This window comes from Mustela putorius, unplaced genomic scaffold, assembly GCF_011764305.1.
Source record: "Mustela putorius furo isolate JIRA1106 unplaced genomic scaffold, ASM1176430v1.1 tig00003867_pilon_pilon_pilon, whole genome shotgun sequence".
Taxonomy (NCBI): Eukaryota; Metazoa; Chordata; class Mammalia; order Carnivora; family Mustelidae; genus Mustela; species Mustela putorius.
This window is the reverse complement of record NW_025422019.1, coordinates 17,663,690-17,680,793: the sequence shown is the minus strand read 5'-3', so window position 1 is coordinate 17,680,793 and position 17,104 is coordinate 17,663,690. Positions and strand designations below refer to the sequence as shown.

The 17,104-nt window shown below is 34.0% G+C and overlaps 1 protein-coding gene across 1 annotated transcript in view; it reads left to right on the top strand.

The window, feature by feature from the left end:
* The window catches only part of DARS1 (aspartyl-tRNA synthetase 1), a 63,096-nt gene extending 47,171 nt beyond the window's left edge, over positions 1 to 15,925 (top strand). The window contains exons 8-16 of the mRNA XM_004774251.3: positions 67 to 178; positions 1,248 to 1,382; positions 3,831 to 3,978; positions 7,442 to 7,588; positions 8,840 to 8,882; positions 10,412 to 10,492; positions 11,787 to 11,898; positions 12,097 to 12,168; positions 15,244 to 15,925. Coding sequence (XP_004774308.1) covers positions 67 to 178; positions 1,248 to 1,382; positions 3,831 to 3,978; positions 7,442 to 7,588; positions 8,840 to 8,882; positions 10,412 to 10,492; positions 11,787 to 11,898; positions 12,097 to 12,168; positions 15,244 to 15,335 — 942 coding nt within the window. The 3' untranslated portion in view covers positions 15,336 to 15,925. The remainder of the gene's footprint in view (positions 1 to 66; positions 179 to 1,247; positions 1,383 to 3,830; positions 3,979 to 7,441; positions 7,589 to 8,839; positions 8,883 to 10,411; positions 10,493 to 11,786; positions 11,899 to 12,096; positions 12,169 to 15,243) is intronic.
* The last annotated feature ends 1,179 nt before the right edge of the window (positions 15,926 to 17,104 follow it).

The following is a 17,104-nucleotide window of genomic DNA, read 5'->3' as shown; positions in this document are numbered from 1 at the left end:
TAGAAAATACTCCATCTCAGTTAATGTGTCAAATTGATTTCATTAGATTTTATTATTGTCTTTTAGACATCAACAAGTCAGGCAGTCTTCCGTCTCCAGTCTGGCATCTGCCATCTTTTCCGTGAAACTTTAATTAACAAGGGTTTTGTGGAAATCCAAACTCCTAAAATTATCTCAGGTATGCTTTAAGACATTTCTCTTAATTTTTAAAAATAAATTCGCTTTCTCCCAAATTGTTTAATATTTTTTAATTAACATATAATGTATTATTTGCCCCAGGGGTACAGGTCTGTGAATCTTTAGGCTTACACATTTCACAGCACTCACCATAGCACATACCCTCCCCAGTCCCCTGGTTTATCCCAGCCACCCTATCTTACCCCCAACCCCCCAGCAACCCTCTGTTTTGTGAGATTAAGAGTCTCTTATGGTTTGTCTCCCTCCCGTTCCCATCTTGTTTCATTTTTTCTTTCCCTACCCCCAACAGCCCCCTGCACTGCCTCTCAATTTCCTCATTAATTTTTTTTTTAATTTGAGAATCCCAACTGTCCCTTAAGGTTAATCCATGAGACTTTTTATTTTGAAGACTGTGCAGCACATATCACTGACATCAATAATACAGCATCTCCTTGTTTCAGAAGTCATTATGTGCTAGTGATTATAAAATAAGGCAGTAACACATGAAGCAAGATTATTATTATGTAAGTTGCACCAGAAACTACTTTCATTATATAGGTTTCTTTCTAAATTAGTATTGCAATTTTGTTTTGTATATACTGCATTGTAATATTACTAACTACTACAAGTGGGAAAATCTCATTAATTCTCATTCTTATATGAGAACCTTATTTTAATCATTTTATCCTTTTTGGAGTTGCTTAAATAACACTTAAAAAATGTGTTACAAATGGCATTTAATTATAAATCAAGAATTGAACATTGCATTCTTGATACTTAGAAAGATCAATAATATCATTTCCTTTTTGAAAAAAATGTTTACAACTCCAAAGTAGCTTTAATAGATTCGAAATTGATGCAGAAGAGGTGTGTATATATCTGATGATGTAAAGTGAAGGTACAGCCAAAGAAGTAAATCTGTCCTAAATATAAACAGTTTAAAATCAGTGTCGTTTCTCTGAAAAAAAAATTTTTTACATGAAATACTTAAAAGTATGAACTGTTTTTATTAGAAATTTGCATTGATAATCTTGCAGTTGGTTATAATAGCATAAATGTTTACATTTCAGCTGCCAGTGAAGGAGGAGCCAATGTATTTACTGTGTCATATTTTAAAAACAATGCATATCTGGCCCAGTCCCCACAGCTATACAAGCAAATGTGTATTTGTGCTGATTTTGAGAAGGTTTTCTGTATTGGACCAGGTAAGGTTTTGGTGGTTATGATTTTCTCGAAATTTTATTGATTGTACCATAGTTATGGTTTGGTTTTTGTTTTTGTTTTTGTTTTAAAGATTTTATTTATTTGTCAGAGAGAGAGTGGAAGAGAGAGCGAGCACAGGCAGACAGAATGGCAGGCAGAGGCAGAGAGAGAAGCAGGCTCCCTGCCGAGCAAAGAGCCCGATGTGGGACTCGATCCCAGGACGCTGGGACCATGACCTGAGCCGAAGGCAGCTGCTTAACCAACTGAGCCACCCAGGCGTCCCCATAGTTATGGTTTTAAGAACACATTTTACATTCACACATTCTGGAAGCTTAAATCCTTTCATATGGTGGCTAAATAAACACTTTTAGGTAAAAATGACAAATGTGGTTGGGTAGACATTTTCTAAAATAAAAATTTTAAAAATGTATGCTCAGTAGTTAAGAAGTAGTTGAATATCATTTATGTGGATAGATTCATAAACATTTTATATTCCTACAGAAGATTGCTGAAGAAAATGTTTACCTTGGGAATAACTCATTTTTTAAAAATGCATGCTTTGAGAATATGTATACCCTCTGAAATATATCTGAGTATATTATTTATTATTATTTCAGTATAATTAGAACAGAATTAGCTGGGGCACCTGGGTGGCTCAGTGGGTTAAAGCCTCTGCCTTCAGCTCAGGGTTCTGGGATCCAGCCGTGCATAGGGCTCTCTGCTCAGCGGGGAACCTGCATCCGCCCCGCCCCCACCACCACCCAACTTTCTGCCTACTTGTGATCTGTCTGTCAAATAATAAAATCTTTTTTAAAAAAAGAACAGACTTAGCTTCTTGGACTTGCCTTTTTAACTCTCCATGAACAGGAAAGAACAAGTAGTTGCAATCTTACAAATGATGTATTTTGTTGTCCTTGATAGTCCCTTACTACTCTTATAAGTTTACAAATGTACCTCTGTGTACTTTGCTTCTAATTTTATTTTGAAGCTGCTTTGTTTTACTATTACTGTTTGTACTGTTCTTAGTATTGAGAATATGCGAAAGTCCATTAGAAATTAAAAGTTAAGCATGGACACATAATCATGTGGTAAATTCTTTAATGAAGCTGAATATAGGCAAAAACTAGCTTTGCTTCATTCTGTAAAACTTACCAAGTTATTTTATATATGTAAGCTTTTTGTAGCTGAAAAAGAATTAAATGCCTGCTGTTAGAGAAACTGGCGAGAGCATTAATTGTGTTAATTCTCTGAATTTATTAACTAATTTGTTGAATGCCTACTGCATACATAGCCTGTGCTAGATAACATGTACATAAAAGAAAAATCAGCCAGCACTTCTCAAATGTTAATGTGTGCATGAGTCACTTGAGGATCTTGTTGAAATGCAGATTCTGATCAGTAGGTCTGAAGGGAGGCTTGAGATTCTGCATTTCTCACAAGCTCCCAGGTACTGCTGATGCTGCCAATTTGTAGACCATGTTTTGAGTGACAAGGTAATAAACATTGTCCCTTCTCCCAAGACAGAATAAGACATGCATATATATAGCAGTTACAAGAAATAATCAACCAATTGTCACAGCAAATAATCAGATTGTGTTATTCAATCAGCAGATTGGTGTTAATTATGTAGTATAGATAGTGTAAAAAGAGGGAGAAGATGGAATTTGCTAGAGTTACCATAAACGCAAACTGAAGTGGGTTTAAGAACAGAGTAGGAGATACAGACTACAAAAAAAATGGCACTCTAGTCCGCAGAAGCAGAATAAGTGAAGATCATGTGAGAAAATAAAAGTGAGACTACATAGTGTTAAGAAGAAATGGAAAATAAAGGGTAAGATTAAATATGAAAGCATAAAGGCTTTAGATTTTTTGTCATTTTATATTCTGTTGCAGTGCCATTTGGGAACCACTGATGATCAGTAGTTAATTAGTTAATTACTGAGCAAGGATGTGTTGTAGGAATCTTGATCTTAAAGTGATGTGAAAGATGGAGCAGAGCTAGAGTCAGGAAGACTGGAAAAAGTAGAAAGTGCAGTAAGCACAGTAAGAGCTGGACAGAGGTAATGGCTGGAATATATATAATGTTACTTCACTGGTACAGATTTCATTTAGCTTAAGTTTTAATAAAATTGAGAAGAACTCACTATATTGAACCTATTTTTAATTACTGAGAAGACACTTCAGGATCTTGCATTCCCGTGGGATTCTTCAAAGCCTTACTTATTAATACACATTTGTTACAGCTTTAACTGCGTGACTGTAGGAGTTGGCAACGAGCTTGCTGTCCAAGAAAATGCTGAAATATATGGCTTATCAACTCTTTCAAGAACCCTATAATAAAGAAAATAATACCATTTGAGTACTAGTAAATAAAATTTTGTGCTTAAGTCCCAATTTTTCCAAAACTTTAAAACACCATTTAATATTTATTTCTTTTAATAATGTTACAGTATTCAGAGCTGAAGACTCAAATACCCACAGACATCTAACTGAATTTGTTGGTTTGGACATTGAAATGGCTTTTAATTACCATTACCATGAAGTTGTGGAAGAAATTGCTGACACCTTAGTACAAATATTCAAAGGACTCCAAAAAAGGTAAAAACAAATAATCTATATCCCTAGATGGACTTAATGTCTAATCAGTTTGGGTTCTTCAAAATAATTCTTGAATTGAAACATGTAAAACTAAGTTTCTATTGAACATACATATATGTATGGGATAGAGGACTTTCCACTTAGATGATCAATAGTTAATTAGTGAAAAAATGAACACCAAAAATAGTACTTCTGGATCCAAATCAGTTGGGACTTCAGCTAGTTAACCTTATTTTGGTGGGGAGGTTTACCAGATTGTGAACCAACCTAACTATATTTTTTTCCTTTATGTTATATCCTGAATGTCTGAAAGAAATAGAGCCTATGTTACTTTTATAGCAGTTTATTATTAAACTGGTAATGGTAATAATGTGGTGATAAAAATTTTTCAGAAAATTATTAGACATGTTCAGGATGTTCAGAAAATTGAATTATGTAAAATGTTCACGTTAGGTACAACCTCTAAACTGGCAAATAGTTTCTCCCTTAAAGGTCATTGAAAGTTGTTTACTTGTGATGATGCTTAACACAGAGAAAATAGGAAAAGAAAATGGAAGATAAGTTAAGTAGGATCAAGAGAGTCTTTTTTTCCTTTCTCCTTACTTGAGACAGTACTTAAATATTAAATAAGCTGTAGTAGATTTATCTAGCACTTTGATAACTGACAGAGGGCTATATTTGAAATTTTTATTTAAAGACCACTGATTTAACTCTTAAATTGTTGATGTATTTGGATATGCTTCATTGATACTTAAAAAGAGTTCAGAAATACTGTGAATCTTATTTACTGCATTGCAAGTCTAATGAGTAATTTCAAGGACACAGAAATTAATCTTTCATCTTACAAAGATCTTATAGCATAAGGACTGATATTTTCCAAGCATTCTCTGCATTGCATTGGTACATTGATGACTAGCTAATTGTAGACAGCCTTTTTTTTTTAAAACTTTTGTTCTCTGAAACATTTCAGTACCATTTATTTTAAGCAATTTTCATTCAGATAGTCTATAGAACAACTAATGTTTCCTTATAAAATCAAATACCTTTTGAAACTACAGTGAAGGAGCAGAGCTTTTCTCATTTTCTTTTCATATTTATAATTCAGAAAAGTTTCTGAAGCCCATTTATTTTGCGTGTTGATATCTTCTCTCTATAATATTGGGATATGAAATTTCTAATTCGGTTTTTGTAATAACAGATCAAGCATTAATTGGACCCTTGGGATTAATCAAATCTTTGTTTACAAATTAGAGATTCAAACACCATCATCACTGGACTTTTTCAAGTAGATTTAAGGTGGCAACCTAGAAATAAAAGCCTTCTTTTTTTTTTTTTTAAGATTTTATTTATTTGACAAAGAGATCACAAGTACGCAGAGAGGCAGGATGGGGGGTGGGAAGCAGACTCCTTGCCAAGCAGAGAGCCTGATGTGGGGCTGGATCCCAGGACCCTGAGATCATGACCTGAGCTGAAGGCAGAGGCTTAACCTACTGTGCCACCCAGGTGCCTCAAAAACCTTCTTTTTATATTCTGTAAGTCATTTAGGAATTTTAAGTTTCTCTCAGTTGTCAGCTGGGTTCATCTGGCGTGTGTCATGATACCTCTGAAGTTTATCCTTAGTACTTATCCCTCATAGAAGAGTAATAGACAAGTGTATTTTAAAATATTGACAGACATGATTAGATTAATATCCAAAGCAAAGAAAGGCAATTTAGAAATCAGTTATTGGGATCTTCTTAATGCTTCTTACATCAAGATTTGAATAAACCAATGGCTAAGCTTTATTGCTCCCATGAAGGTGCTTAAGACTAATCAGGAAATGATAATGTTTTAATTTCTACTGTTTTCATGGAATATAAACATACCTTTTCAATTCTATTAAGTAAAATTTCAAGACACTTAAAAAAAGAGACTAGCCTAATGAACCCCAGGTACTCCTCACCCACTTTGAACCATTGTTAACTCATGGCCAATTTTGTTTACCCATTTCTGCCACCCCCTGTTATTTTGAAGCAGATCCCAGCTATCATTTCATCCATAAATGGCAAAAATAATTATTTTTAAATATTACTAAAAAAATAATCTTCCACAATTCAATACAGTAAACATGTGTCATGTGCCTGCTGTTTGAAGGCTAGACACTGTACTATAGTGGTTATTAAAATGGGAGATTGGCACTCACAGACTTAGAATATAATGGGAGAGGCGCCTGGATGGCTCAGTGGGTTAAGCCTCTGCCTTCAGCTCAGGTCATGATCTCAGGGTCCTGGGATCGAGCCCCACATCAGGCTCTCTGCTCGGCAGGGGGCCTGCTTCTCCCTTCTCTCTGCCTGCCTCTCTGTCCACTTGTGATCTCTCTCTCTGTCAAATAAATAAATAAAAATTAAAAATTTTAAAAAAGAATATAATGGGAATGGGGGAAAAGAAAACATATTCATTAATTTGGTCTACATTGAGGATAACAAGTGTTAAAGGACTAAAAAGTTCTTTTTAATACTTCTTCAAATGGGTATTTTATATTACTAACAGTGTTAGCTGATAGGAGTTACAAAGTTTTTAATACTTTAATGACACTGTGGTGACAAAACAAGAGGAGACTAAGAAATGTGTTAAATACTTTGAGCATTTAAATTTCATTTCTAATGTAAATAATTTCTTGATAACACTTTTTCTTAGTGCATACACTGATTCAAAGAATGATTTTATGTGACATGGATAGGTACTCAATAACTACCAGATATTTTTTCTTAGCTGTTTCTACTACTACGGAAGAGCCTGAAAGTCTCTAAGGGGATTTTTGAATTGAGGCTGATTTTACACAAAACAACTCTCTCTAAAAGCATTTCCTAAAGGGCACCTGGGTTGCTCAGTTGGTTAAGCATCCAGCTTTTGATTTTGGGTCTGGTCATGATCTCAGGGTTGTGAGGTTGAGCCCTGCATCAGGCTCGGCAGTGAGCACGAGCTTGCTTGAGATCCTCCTTCTCTCTTTCCCTCTGCTCCTCCTCCTTCTAAAAACTTAAATAAATATTAAATAAAATAAAAGCATTTCCTTTTGAGTTACTTCTGAATTTCAAAATTGTTATCAGGAGAACACATAGAACTAATAGAATGTAGACTCCACTCTTAGAGAATGGGTTCCCCAGACACCTAGGAGGGTCTGTGGGGCTCAGCTGAAAAAGGCACTTGGTTGATCATGGAGCTGCTGCCACTCCTGAAGCTACTCAGATTGCCCTTTCCTCATCACTGCACAGGAATATAGTGATTCCTATGAAATGTTAAAATTGTTATTTCTTTGTTTGAAAAAAAAAGGATATCAACTTGTAGAAGAATAAAGCTATCTGCTCATTACTTCACTTGTATTAGTAAAATTTTTCTTAAAAATTGTTTATGTATTGCCACAGTGACCTCTTGTGGGGAAAACACGACACTTTTTTTTTTTTTAACTCTATCATTGTACAAATAGGTTTCAAACTGAAATTCAGACAGTGAATAAACAATTCCCATGTGAACCATTCAAATTTTTGGAACCAACTTTAAGACTCGAGTACTGTGAAGCATTGGCTATGCTTAGGGAAGCTGGAATCGAAATGGGAGATGAAGAAGATCTGAGGTTTGACTTTGTGATTTTTTAAACTTTAGTAATTGGGTTTAAGGTATGAATGAATGAGTATATAATGAATGATGATTTTTTTCCACCCAGATGATAAGCTTCAGTTTCATTAACTTTGGTGTATGATGCTGTTTTGTTTAATGTGTGGTCTGAAATAAAATACTATGTTCAATGTGGTTTGCCTGAGCTTTGATAATTTTGTCTATAAACACCATTTTTTACCCTATCACACCCCCATATTTGTAACACTCTAAAGAATATATAGGGACTTTGGCCTGTGATTTTTATCATCTAATATGTTACCTCTCTTTCTAAATCAGTGGTGTTTGAGAGGGTGGAAAGCAGTTTTAATCCATTCCCACACAGGATTGGGGCATAAAATTGATGTCTCCAAAGTTATAAAAATATCTGTTCTTTATTTGTTATATAGTATTATGTTATCTAAATTCAGATCATAAAAATAACTTATAATTTTGAATAAACTATGTGGTTTAATAAACTACTATCTACGGTACTTATATTTTTCTCCAAGGTTCTTAAAATATTTAACATTTTAAAATATTTAAGTACTTGCAATAATTTATATGGAAATAGGATTGAAAGGAGTGGTTATTGTCTTTCTTAAGGCTCTTTTTAAGCATATTTTGTTCAAAACCCTTATTTTTGTTTAACAGAAACATACATTTATGGTTTTAAGCATCTCCTTCATTGTTAGATTACATTTTTAAGGCAAACTATACATTCTATAATTATTTTAAGCTGAGCAGTATTTTCTTAAGCATTTTGGCAGTTGTTCTTACCTAAGATAAAAGCTAAAGTAACAGCATCTCAGCTCTAAAAACACTATTACATTTTAAAGACTTGGAAATACTGATTTTTATTTTATAAACCTTTGATAAGTAGTAACAAAAGGAGAGACCATCTTGAAGTAGAGCTGCTTAATGGCAAAAATAGCCTATTTGCTATAGTGAACTTTATATATAATTGTAGGAAATTATATCATCTGTGTTATTTCTGAATCTATTAATTGCTACATCTGTTTATTATTTTATTTAAGTGTTTTTGAGCAGCACCTACTAAATGTCACTGTACTTGCCTTTTATAAAAGGAGGATAGACAACAATGTATTGGCCAAATTTTTATCCTTTGAGAACCTCAAATGAGAGGGGCCTTATTCACTTAAAACTTCTTAAGTTGCTATTTGATCTTCAAACACCGAATTTCATGAGGGTTTTTATTTTTATTTTTCAGTACACCAAATGAAAAACTGTTGGGTCGTTTGGTAAAGGAAAAGGTAGGACTCTTGTGCATGCTGGATTTCTTTTTCTAAATCTGAAACATATTCTGATACTAAACAGTTACAGTAGGAACAGTCTTACTGAATAAAAAAACGCAGGGAAGACTTTTTTTTTAATTTTTGGAAAAATAAAAAATATTCAGACCAGTTTTGCTCCGTCAGTTTGATTAGCTCAGTATCTTTTTTTTGCACTGAGTTGTACTGAAGTCCCTCTAGAAGTGATACCTGGCGGCGCCTGGGTGGCTCAGTCCTTAGGTGTCTGCCTTTGGCTCTGGTCATCTTCCCAGGGTCCTGGGATCCAGCCCGACATCGGGCTCCCTGCTCTCCCACTCCACTTGCTTGTGTTCCCTCTTTCGCTGCCTCTCTATCAAAAATAAATAAAATCTTTTAAAAACATAAGTAAATAAAAAATGAAAGTGGTATCTGTATCAGACTGTCAGATTAGTCAGAAACAATCTCAAGATGATTTGAAATTATTTAGAAATGGCCTTCCCTGGGTACCCCCTGATAACTCATGGGACTTGAAAGTGAATGGGTTTCTTTTTGCCCTCTTTTTTGAAAGCTGTTTTCCTGTCTCATTTTCTAAAACTCCAAAGAATATAAAAGTTGAATTTAATGTGGTCTTCCAGGAAATTAAAGAGATGTGTAAATGAAAACAGTCCTTGAGCTCCTCCTGCTGGCTGCACTTAAAATTGACTGGGGAGCTAATGTATTTCTGAAACTGCAGTGTGGAGTTTATACCTTTAAAATGCTGTTTCAGCAGAGCAGAGTCCAGTTTGTCATCTCTGTTGACATTCCTTCTATGCTTGAGTTTTAGCAAAAATGTTTAACATCAAAACAGTTGAAATTTGATTGGTTTCTTTGTAATTAAATCAGCATCATATAGTAACTATTCTTTGTAAAAAAAAAATGTCATAATTTCATGTAAATGTTATTTATCTCAGGTACAGTTCTCATATGAAGAAAACTACCAAATTTCTTTTAGGTGCCTGCATGAAAATTTAAGTTACTGGGAAAATAATCAAGGTTTTGGGAAAGATGAATATTGGAAAAGGTGTCAGTTTTTCCTAAAATAATTTATAGATCTAATGTGGTTTTTGTGAAACCCAAGGAGATTTAGGATAATTTAACAGAAAGTTAACAAATTGCATCTGAAAGAGTAAATGAATTAGATTAGCAAAGAATAAAAACAAAATTCAAAGTTTATTGCAGCATAGTTGTCAGTTGGGAAGAAATTGGAAAGAGATTACGTGTCCAGAATAAAAAGAAGAAAACAAATATTTGAAGTATGATTGAATTGTCAGTAGCTCCCACAGTTTAAGTATTAGAGAAATTTATAACGTGATGGCAAAATACTATAGGATACAGATGTTACTTGAAAGAAGCAGAGTACTTATTGTATATACCATGTAATTATAGTAATTTTGAAGAACAAAACTTATTTTTGAAAAAACAGTTAATTGTCAAAATGTTAGCTTTCTTTTAACTTCTGTAAAAATTTTTAAAAATTTAATCTTTTTTTATAGTATGATACAGACTTCTATATTCTTGATAAATATCCATTGGCTGTAAGACCTTTCTATACCATGCCTGACCCAAGAAATCCTGTAAGTAAATTTATTTTAAATATTTTGTTTTGGGGAAGAAGGAAAACTTTATTGTGACTATGTTAGATTGTACCATGGGAATGGTTTTCATCAGTAACTTGTGATTTTAATGGGACATCATTGTACGTATTACTACTAGTTTCTGTCAATTCAGATAAAAATGATACTGTGAAATGTGAGTGTTCTAAAAAAAACTAGTGTCAAAACCTACATTAAAAATCATTTTCAAGGGTCATTTTTTGAAGATTTATGAAGAAGAAATGCCATATAAGTAATAAATACAGACTTTAACACATCATATTATTGACTTTGAACTAAGAAACAACATTATGTCCTGGGAGTTCATCTGATTTGTGTTTTGTGGCCTTTTACTGTTTTTCCATTACAGTGGTTCCCAAACTTCAGTGTGCATCAGAATCACTTGGGAGGCTTTTTAAAACACAGATGAAAAAGAAAAAAGGGCACCTGGGTGGCTCAGTGGGTTGAGCCGCTGCCTTTGGCTCGGGTCATGATCTCAGGGTCCTGGGATCAAGTCCCAAGTCAGGCTCTCTGCTCAGCAGGGAACCTGCTTCCTTCTCTCTCTCTCTCTGCCTGCCTTTATGCCTACTTGTGATCTCTCCCTGTCAAATAAATAAATAAAATCTTTAAAAAAAAAAACACACAGATGACCGGGCCCCATTACCAGACATTCTGATTAGCTGGTCTTGGGGGAGCTTGATAATTTATATTTCTAATAAGTTCTGAGTAACACTGAGGCTACTGATCCAGGAGTCATACTTCGAGAACCATTGGTTTATCCGAAGACAGGGAAAATAACTTAAAATCTTATATGAGAGTAGGTTAAGCTATGGTAAATTTATGTTCTATTTACTTTTGTTTAAGAAAAATTTTTTAATTAAAAAGACCTAACACCTGTTGATAATTTGAGGTTCCAAAAATGACCCAAAATCATATCACACCTAAAAACATTTCAGATGATAAAGTGAAATGAGAATCAGCACTACTTCTTGCAAGTTTAGATACGGTATTCTGATTTGTTATCAGAAGATATAGGAGAAGGAGAGCATAAAATATGATAGAGGGAAGAAGTTATTATTGAGCTCTCATTAGTTTAAGCTTGTTTTAGAGAAACAGTTGTGTTCATTGGAGCAGATTGCATCATTAATTGAAGGAAAAAATGGACTTGTTCTTTGTGCAGAAGAGTTTGTTTTTTTTTTTCTCATATGAGTAATGGAAATAGAATGACAGTCACTTCAAGAGTGGCCTTTTCTTGTGTGTTTGGTTTTTCTTGAAGAAACAGTCCAATTCTTACGATATGTTCATGAGAGGAGAAGAAATACTATCAGGAGCTCAAAGAATACATGATCCTCAGCTGCTAACAGAACGAGCCTTACATCATGGAATTGGTAAATAAAAACACTTTTGGGAGAGTAATGTATGTTGTGAAAACAAATAAAAACATTTGGGAAAGTAATATGTATTGTGAAAGCAATTTTAAACCTTTTAAAGACTTCTCAGAAACATCATTTGTTTTAATCTTTATAAATTACTGAGTAAAATGATACATTGTATTTGGTTTTTGAGTTTGTTTTTGTTTTTTCTAGATTTGGAGAAAATTAAGGCATACATTGATTCCTTCCGCTTTGGAGCCCCTCCCCATGCTGGCGGAGGCATTGGTAATATTATTTTAATATTATGACAATATATTTCCAACCCAGATTTCATTTGGCAAAGTGTTCATTCAGTTCTAACTAAATTTCTTCATTAGATTCCAAAAACTAAGTTTTGTATATTGTTACTGCTTAGAAATAAGTCCATGCTAAGTATAGTACAAATTTGAATTATAACAAATTTTTAGTGAGTTGTAGCTAAATGAAAATTTGATTTCAAAGGACCAAAACGAAGAGCTGATTTGTGTGTTCTAAAACATTGTAATACATTTCTAGCCATTTTTTCCCCTAAAGAGTTTAGAAGCAAAATATCTTACAAATTAACTATCCTGTTTTCTCTCTGCATCCATGAGTTCATTCTGATTAGCCCAAATTAAAGTTCTCCCTCCGGTTAGCTCAGATTGCTGCTAAATTTTTTGTTGCAATGTAACATTTTATTGACTTTTAGGACTACTTCTAGAATATATATATAAGATACCACCCTGTGATTGAAAAAGGGTAAAGAGTGCCTTGCTGGCTCAGTCAGTGCAGCATGCAGCTCTTGACCTCAGGTTGAGTTCAAGTCCCATAATAGGTATAGAGATTACTTTAAAAAATAAATCTTAAAAAAAAATAAATAAATAAAAGGGTAAATGTTTAGTTCAGTTTCTATCAGAGTCTCTTAAAAGAATTCTGGAGGCGCCTGGGTGGCTCATTGGGTTAAGCCTCTGCCTTTGGTTCAGTTCATGATCTCAGGGTCCTGGGATCGAGCCCCGCATCGTGCTTTCTGCTCAGCAGGGAGCCTGCTTCCCCCTCTCTTCTCTGCCTGCCACTCTGCCTACTTGTAACCTCTGTCAAGTAAAATATTTTTTTTAAAAAATAAAATAAAATAAAAAATTCTGCATTTATAGTTTTAAAATATTTGTCTGTTGTTTGAGGGGGAAGTTGGTGAATAGTTAATAAACTTTAAAATTTATCAAATTAAAAGTATGGAAGAATATGTATTTACCTCTCTTTAGGAAACTATTGTTTCTAGATTTTTTTTAACCTTTGCAAAAATAATCTTTGCATATGCAAAAATACACACTTTTAAAATATATTTTTACACAAATTATAGCATACTCTACTATATAAATCATTCAGCACCTTGCATTTGTCACTTACTATATTTTTTATCTTGTTCCTTATCAATTATTAAAGACTTTCAGTTTGTTTGGTTTTTTTAACACTATATAGAATCCATCCATTGAACTGGTGTACCATAATCTTGTTAACCAGCTTACTGATGGACATGTGGATTGTTTTGTTATTATAAACAGTGCTACTTTGGATATATAGTTTATAATTTTTAATGGGAGAGTCTCATTAAAGTATTTTTCTTAAAGTATTTTTCTCTTAAAGTATTCGTAATGTACATTTTATATATTTTGTAAATTTTTGTGAAGACATTTGAATAGTTATCAAATACCACTCGTGTTTTGGTAATTAATGATTGAAGAGAAGATGGGATATGGTCTTTTTATTTTAAGATTAGTATTAGATTACTGTAATACAAGGTTCAAATACATTTGAATAGTTATCAAATACCACTCGTGTTTTGGTAATTAATGATTGAAGAGAAGATGGGATATGGTCTTTTTATTTTAAGATTAGTATTAGATTACTGTAATACAAGGTTCAAATATGTGCATGTTTTTTGGTAAGGAATAGCAATAAAATGTTAATCCTCTTATTTATATTTTTGTTTTAGAAGTTAAATACATTCCTTTAAAATTCAGTCATTGCTATATAAAAATATTCTTTGACCTTTTTTCTGTAACACATGTCTTATACAACTTGGGTAAAAGAGATAAATTGAACACACAAAGTTTCATTTGCTAGTTCTGCTCTGTTTCTTAGGTGACACTTGGTCTTAATTCTTACCAGTAATACAATATTTAAGTCACATGTCAAAATCAGTCTCTTTTCCACTTAGAACATTTACAATAATGTGTCCTAGAGTCTTTTATACTAGGAACCACCATGTTACATATCTATTGAATTATAGTAAATTTCTGTTATTTCTATTAGTAAACTACCTTGAACAGGTTTATGGTTCTCATATTAATGGCCTAGACTACATAATTAAGATTCTGGCCCTATTCAAAGACATATAGGTATATGTATTTATTTATTTATTAATCCCCCCCCCCCCGCCGCCTTGAGAGAGAGCTTGAGGGGAGGGAGAGAGGAAGAGAGAGAATCTTAAGCAGGCTCCATGCCCAGCACCTAAGCCAGATGTGAGGCTTGATTGCACAACGCTGAGATCACAATCCGAGCCGACATCAAAAGTTGGACACTTAACCTACTGAGCCACCCAGATACCCCACATGTAGCTTATGAATTTTTTTTAAGGTCTTATTTATTTATTTGACAGAGATCATAAGTGGGCAGAGGCAGGCAGAGAGAGAGAGGGAGGCAGACTCCCTGCTGAGCAGAGAGCCTGATGCAGGGCTTGATCCCAGGACTCTGGGATCATGACCTGAGCCAAAGACAGAGGTTTTAACCCACTGAGCCACCCAAGCGCCCCATCCCACATATAGACTTATAAAATGGTTTTTTTGTGTTTGTTTAAATCATAAGTTTGGGACATTTACAAGATTTTTGTAGTTCAGAGAATCCAGACAACCTAAGGATACCTCACTTAGTCCTTTCCACATACAGCATCATTTCTATTTTTGTTTCTGAATCAGATCCAAAACAGTCTATTTTATTTTATTTTATTTATGTTGTCTTATCTTATAGGAGGAGTCTACATAGGTGTACAAGGGTGGGATGGGGGAGCAAAAGGAGAGGGAGAAAAATCCTAAGCAGGCTCCATGCATAGCCCAGAGCCCGATGCAGAGTTGGATCCTACAACCCTGAGATCATGACCTGAGCAGAAATCAAGAATCTGATGCTCAACCAACTAAGCCACTGAGGTGTTCCAAAACAGTTCGTCTTAAATAAACTCAAAATAATGAAAGTATTTTATTGATCAGTGATACTTTGTTGGTAATTTCAATAAGTAAGACCCTGAAAGGTTTTCAGAAAAGGAATTAATGATTATTTTGTTTCCCCCAGGGTTGGAACGAGTGACGATGCTTTTTTTGGGACTGCACAATGTTCGTCAGACTTCAATGTTCCCCCGTGATCCCAAACGACTCACTCCTTAAAGAAAGCCGTGCTTTTTTTATTCTTTCCAGTAACCTGCTATTGATCAGGCTATCCCTGATTTTAAGTAGCTGCTTGAAATATGCAGTGGAGTAAATGTCTTAAACAAAGTGCCACAATTACTTCGGATTAATTCACTATAGGTTACTTTAAAAGAGAAAATTTTTATAACTTTGGACATGCTTCAGTAGGAAATGGTTGAACATTTTAATTAAAAATTCATATGGTTATGTTAAAAATTCATATTGTATTACTACAATAAATGTTAACAATTTTAAAAAGTTCAGATTGTGTAAGGTTTTTTTCTTTTCTATATTATAGTGGCTATGATATTAATGTCTTAAATCTTGAATATTTGAGCTTATTTTTTTAAATTCTGACATTGAAATGAGGACAATTTTAGGGAAGTATCTGAGATTTTAATAAATGTGTAATTGGCATATCATGGAAAGTTAGGCAGAAAGTATCAGTTCTTTAGATTTGTGCCCAGAAATCATGTAAAGCAGGTGGGAATACTGGTTAGAAGATATTCAATGTAATGCTATATTAAATTGTAAATTCTAACTTGAATTTCAATAAAATTTTAAAGCTAGTCATCATTGTCTTTGTATAACTTCATTGCAGTCTGATTTTGTAACTGGTTTTTGGCATTTATAATTTGGGAAAAGAAAAAGTACACAACTAGTTTATCTAAATGCCTAAAAACAAGTGAAAGCTGATACAGTCATAATATGTATTCATATCAAGCTATAAGTTCAAATGGATATAAGAGGATAGAATTCTTAAAACTGAAAGCTTGGGTTAATAGTTTATTTCACATAGATTTAAAAATATTGTAGAATTTTGTTTGATTTTTAACTAGTTCTAATACTTAGTGAATGTCACTGAAATGCACTCTCATTTTCTCTACCAAAAAGAAACTTTTGTGTGAGAATTAGAGTCAGGAACACTTTCCCTCTATACTTGATGCTACTTGATGCTAAAAAAAAATTTTTTTTAAAGACTTTATTTATTTATTTGACAGAGAACACAGGCAGAGAGGAGGAAGCAGGCTCCCTGCTGAGCAGAGAACCCGACACAGGGCTCCATTCCAGGACCCTGGGATCATGACCTGAGCCAAAGGCAGAGGCTTAACCCACTGAGCCACCCAGGCGCCCCGCTACTGGTAATTTTATATCTTTCCTTCGTATCCTGCAAACTATCTTGAGTATAGTAAGCACTCCAAAACTCTTTAAAATTTAAGCTACACCAAGAATAAGTAGACTACTAACCATCTTTTTCTGTATTAATTGCCAGACCCTAAAATAAAATAGCCTAAAGCTATTCTCAGATTCATAGAAACATAGCTTCTTTCAAAATAAAGCCTGTAAAGTCTTAGAATTATATGATTTTTTTTTTTTTTAATTTTGTTTGTTTGCCAGGGAAAAGAGAACCAGAGAGCACAAGCATGGGCAGGAGGAGGAGGTGGTGCGGACGTGGAGCTGGCAATGGCAGAAGGGAGAAGCAGACTCCCCACCAAGCAGGGAGCCCAATGTGGGACTTAATCCCAGGACTCTGGGATTATGACCTGAGCCAAAGACCTACCCTTAATGAACTGATCCACCAGACACCCCTGATCATGATCTTTTTTATCTAATTTTTTTATTGGGAAGCGTTCCAAACATGCCAGCCAGATTAGATCATGATGAAAAGGTCATCCCTGAACTTGCCAGCAAGCTATATCAAATCTTAACATGGTCATATTTGCTTTCAAGTACTTTATTTTCTTTTT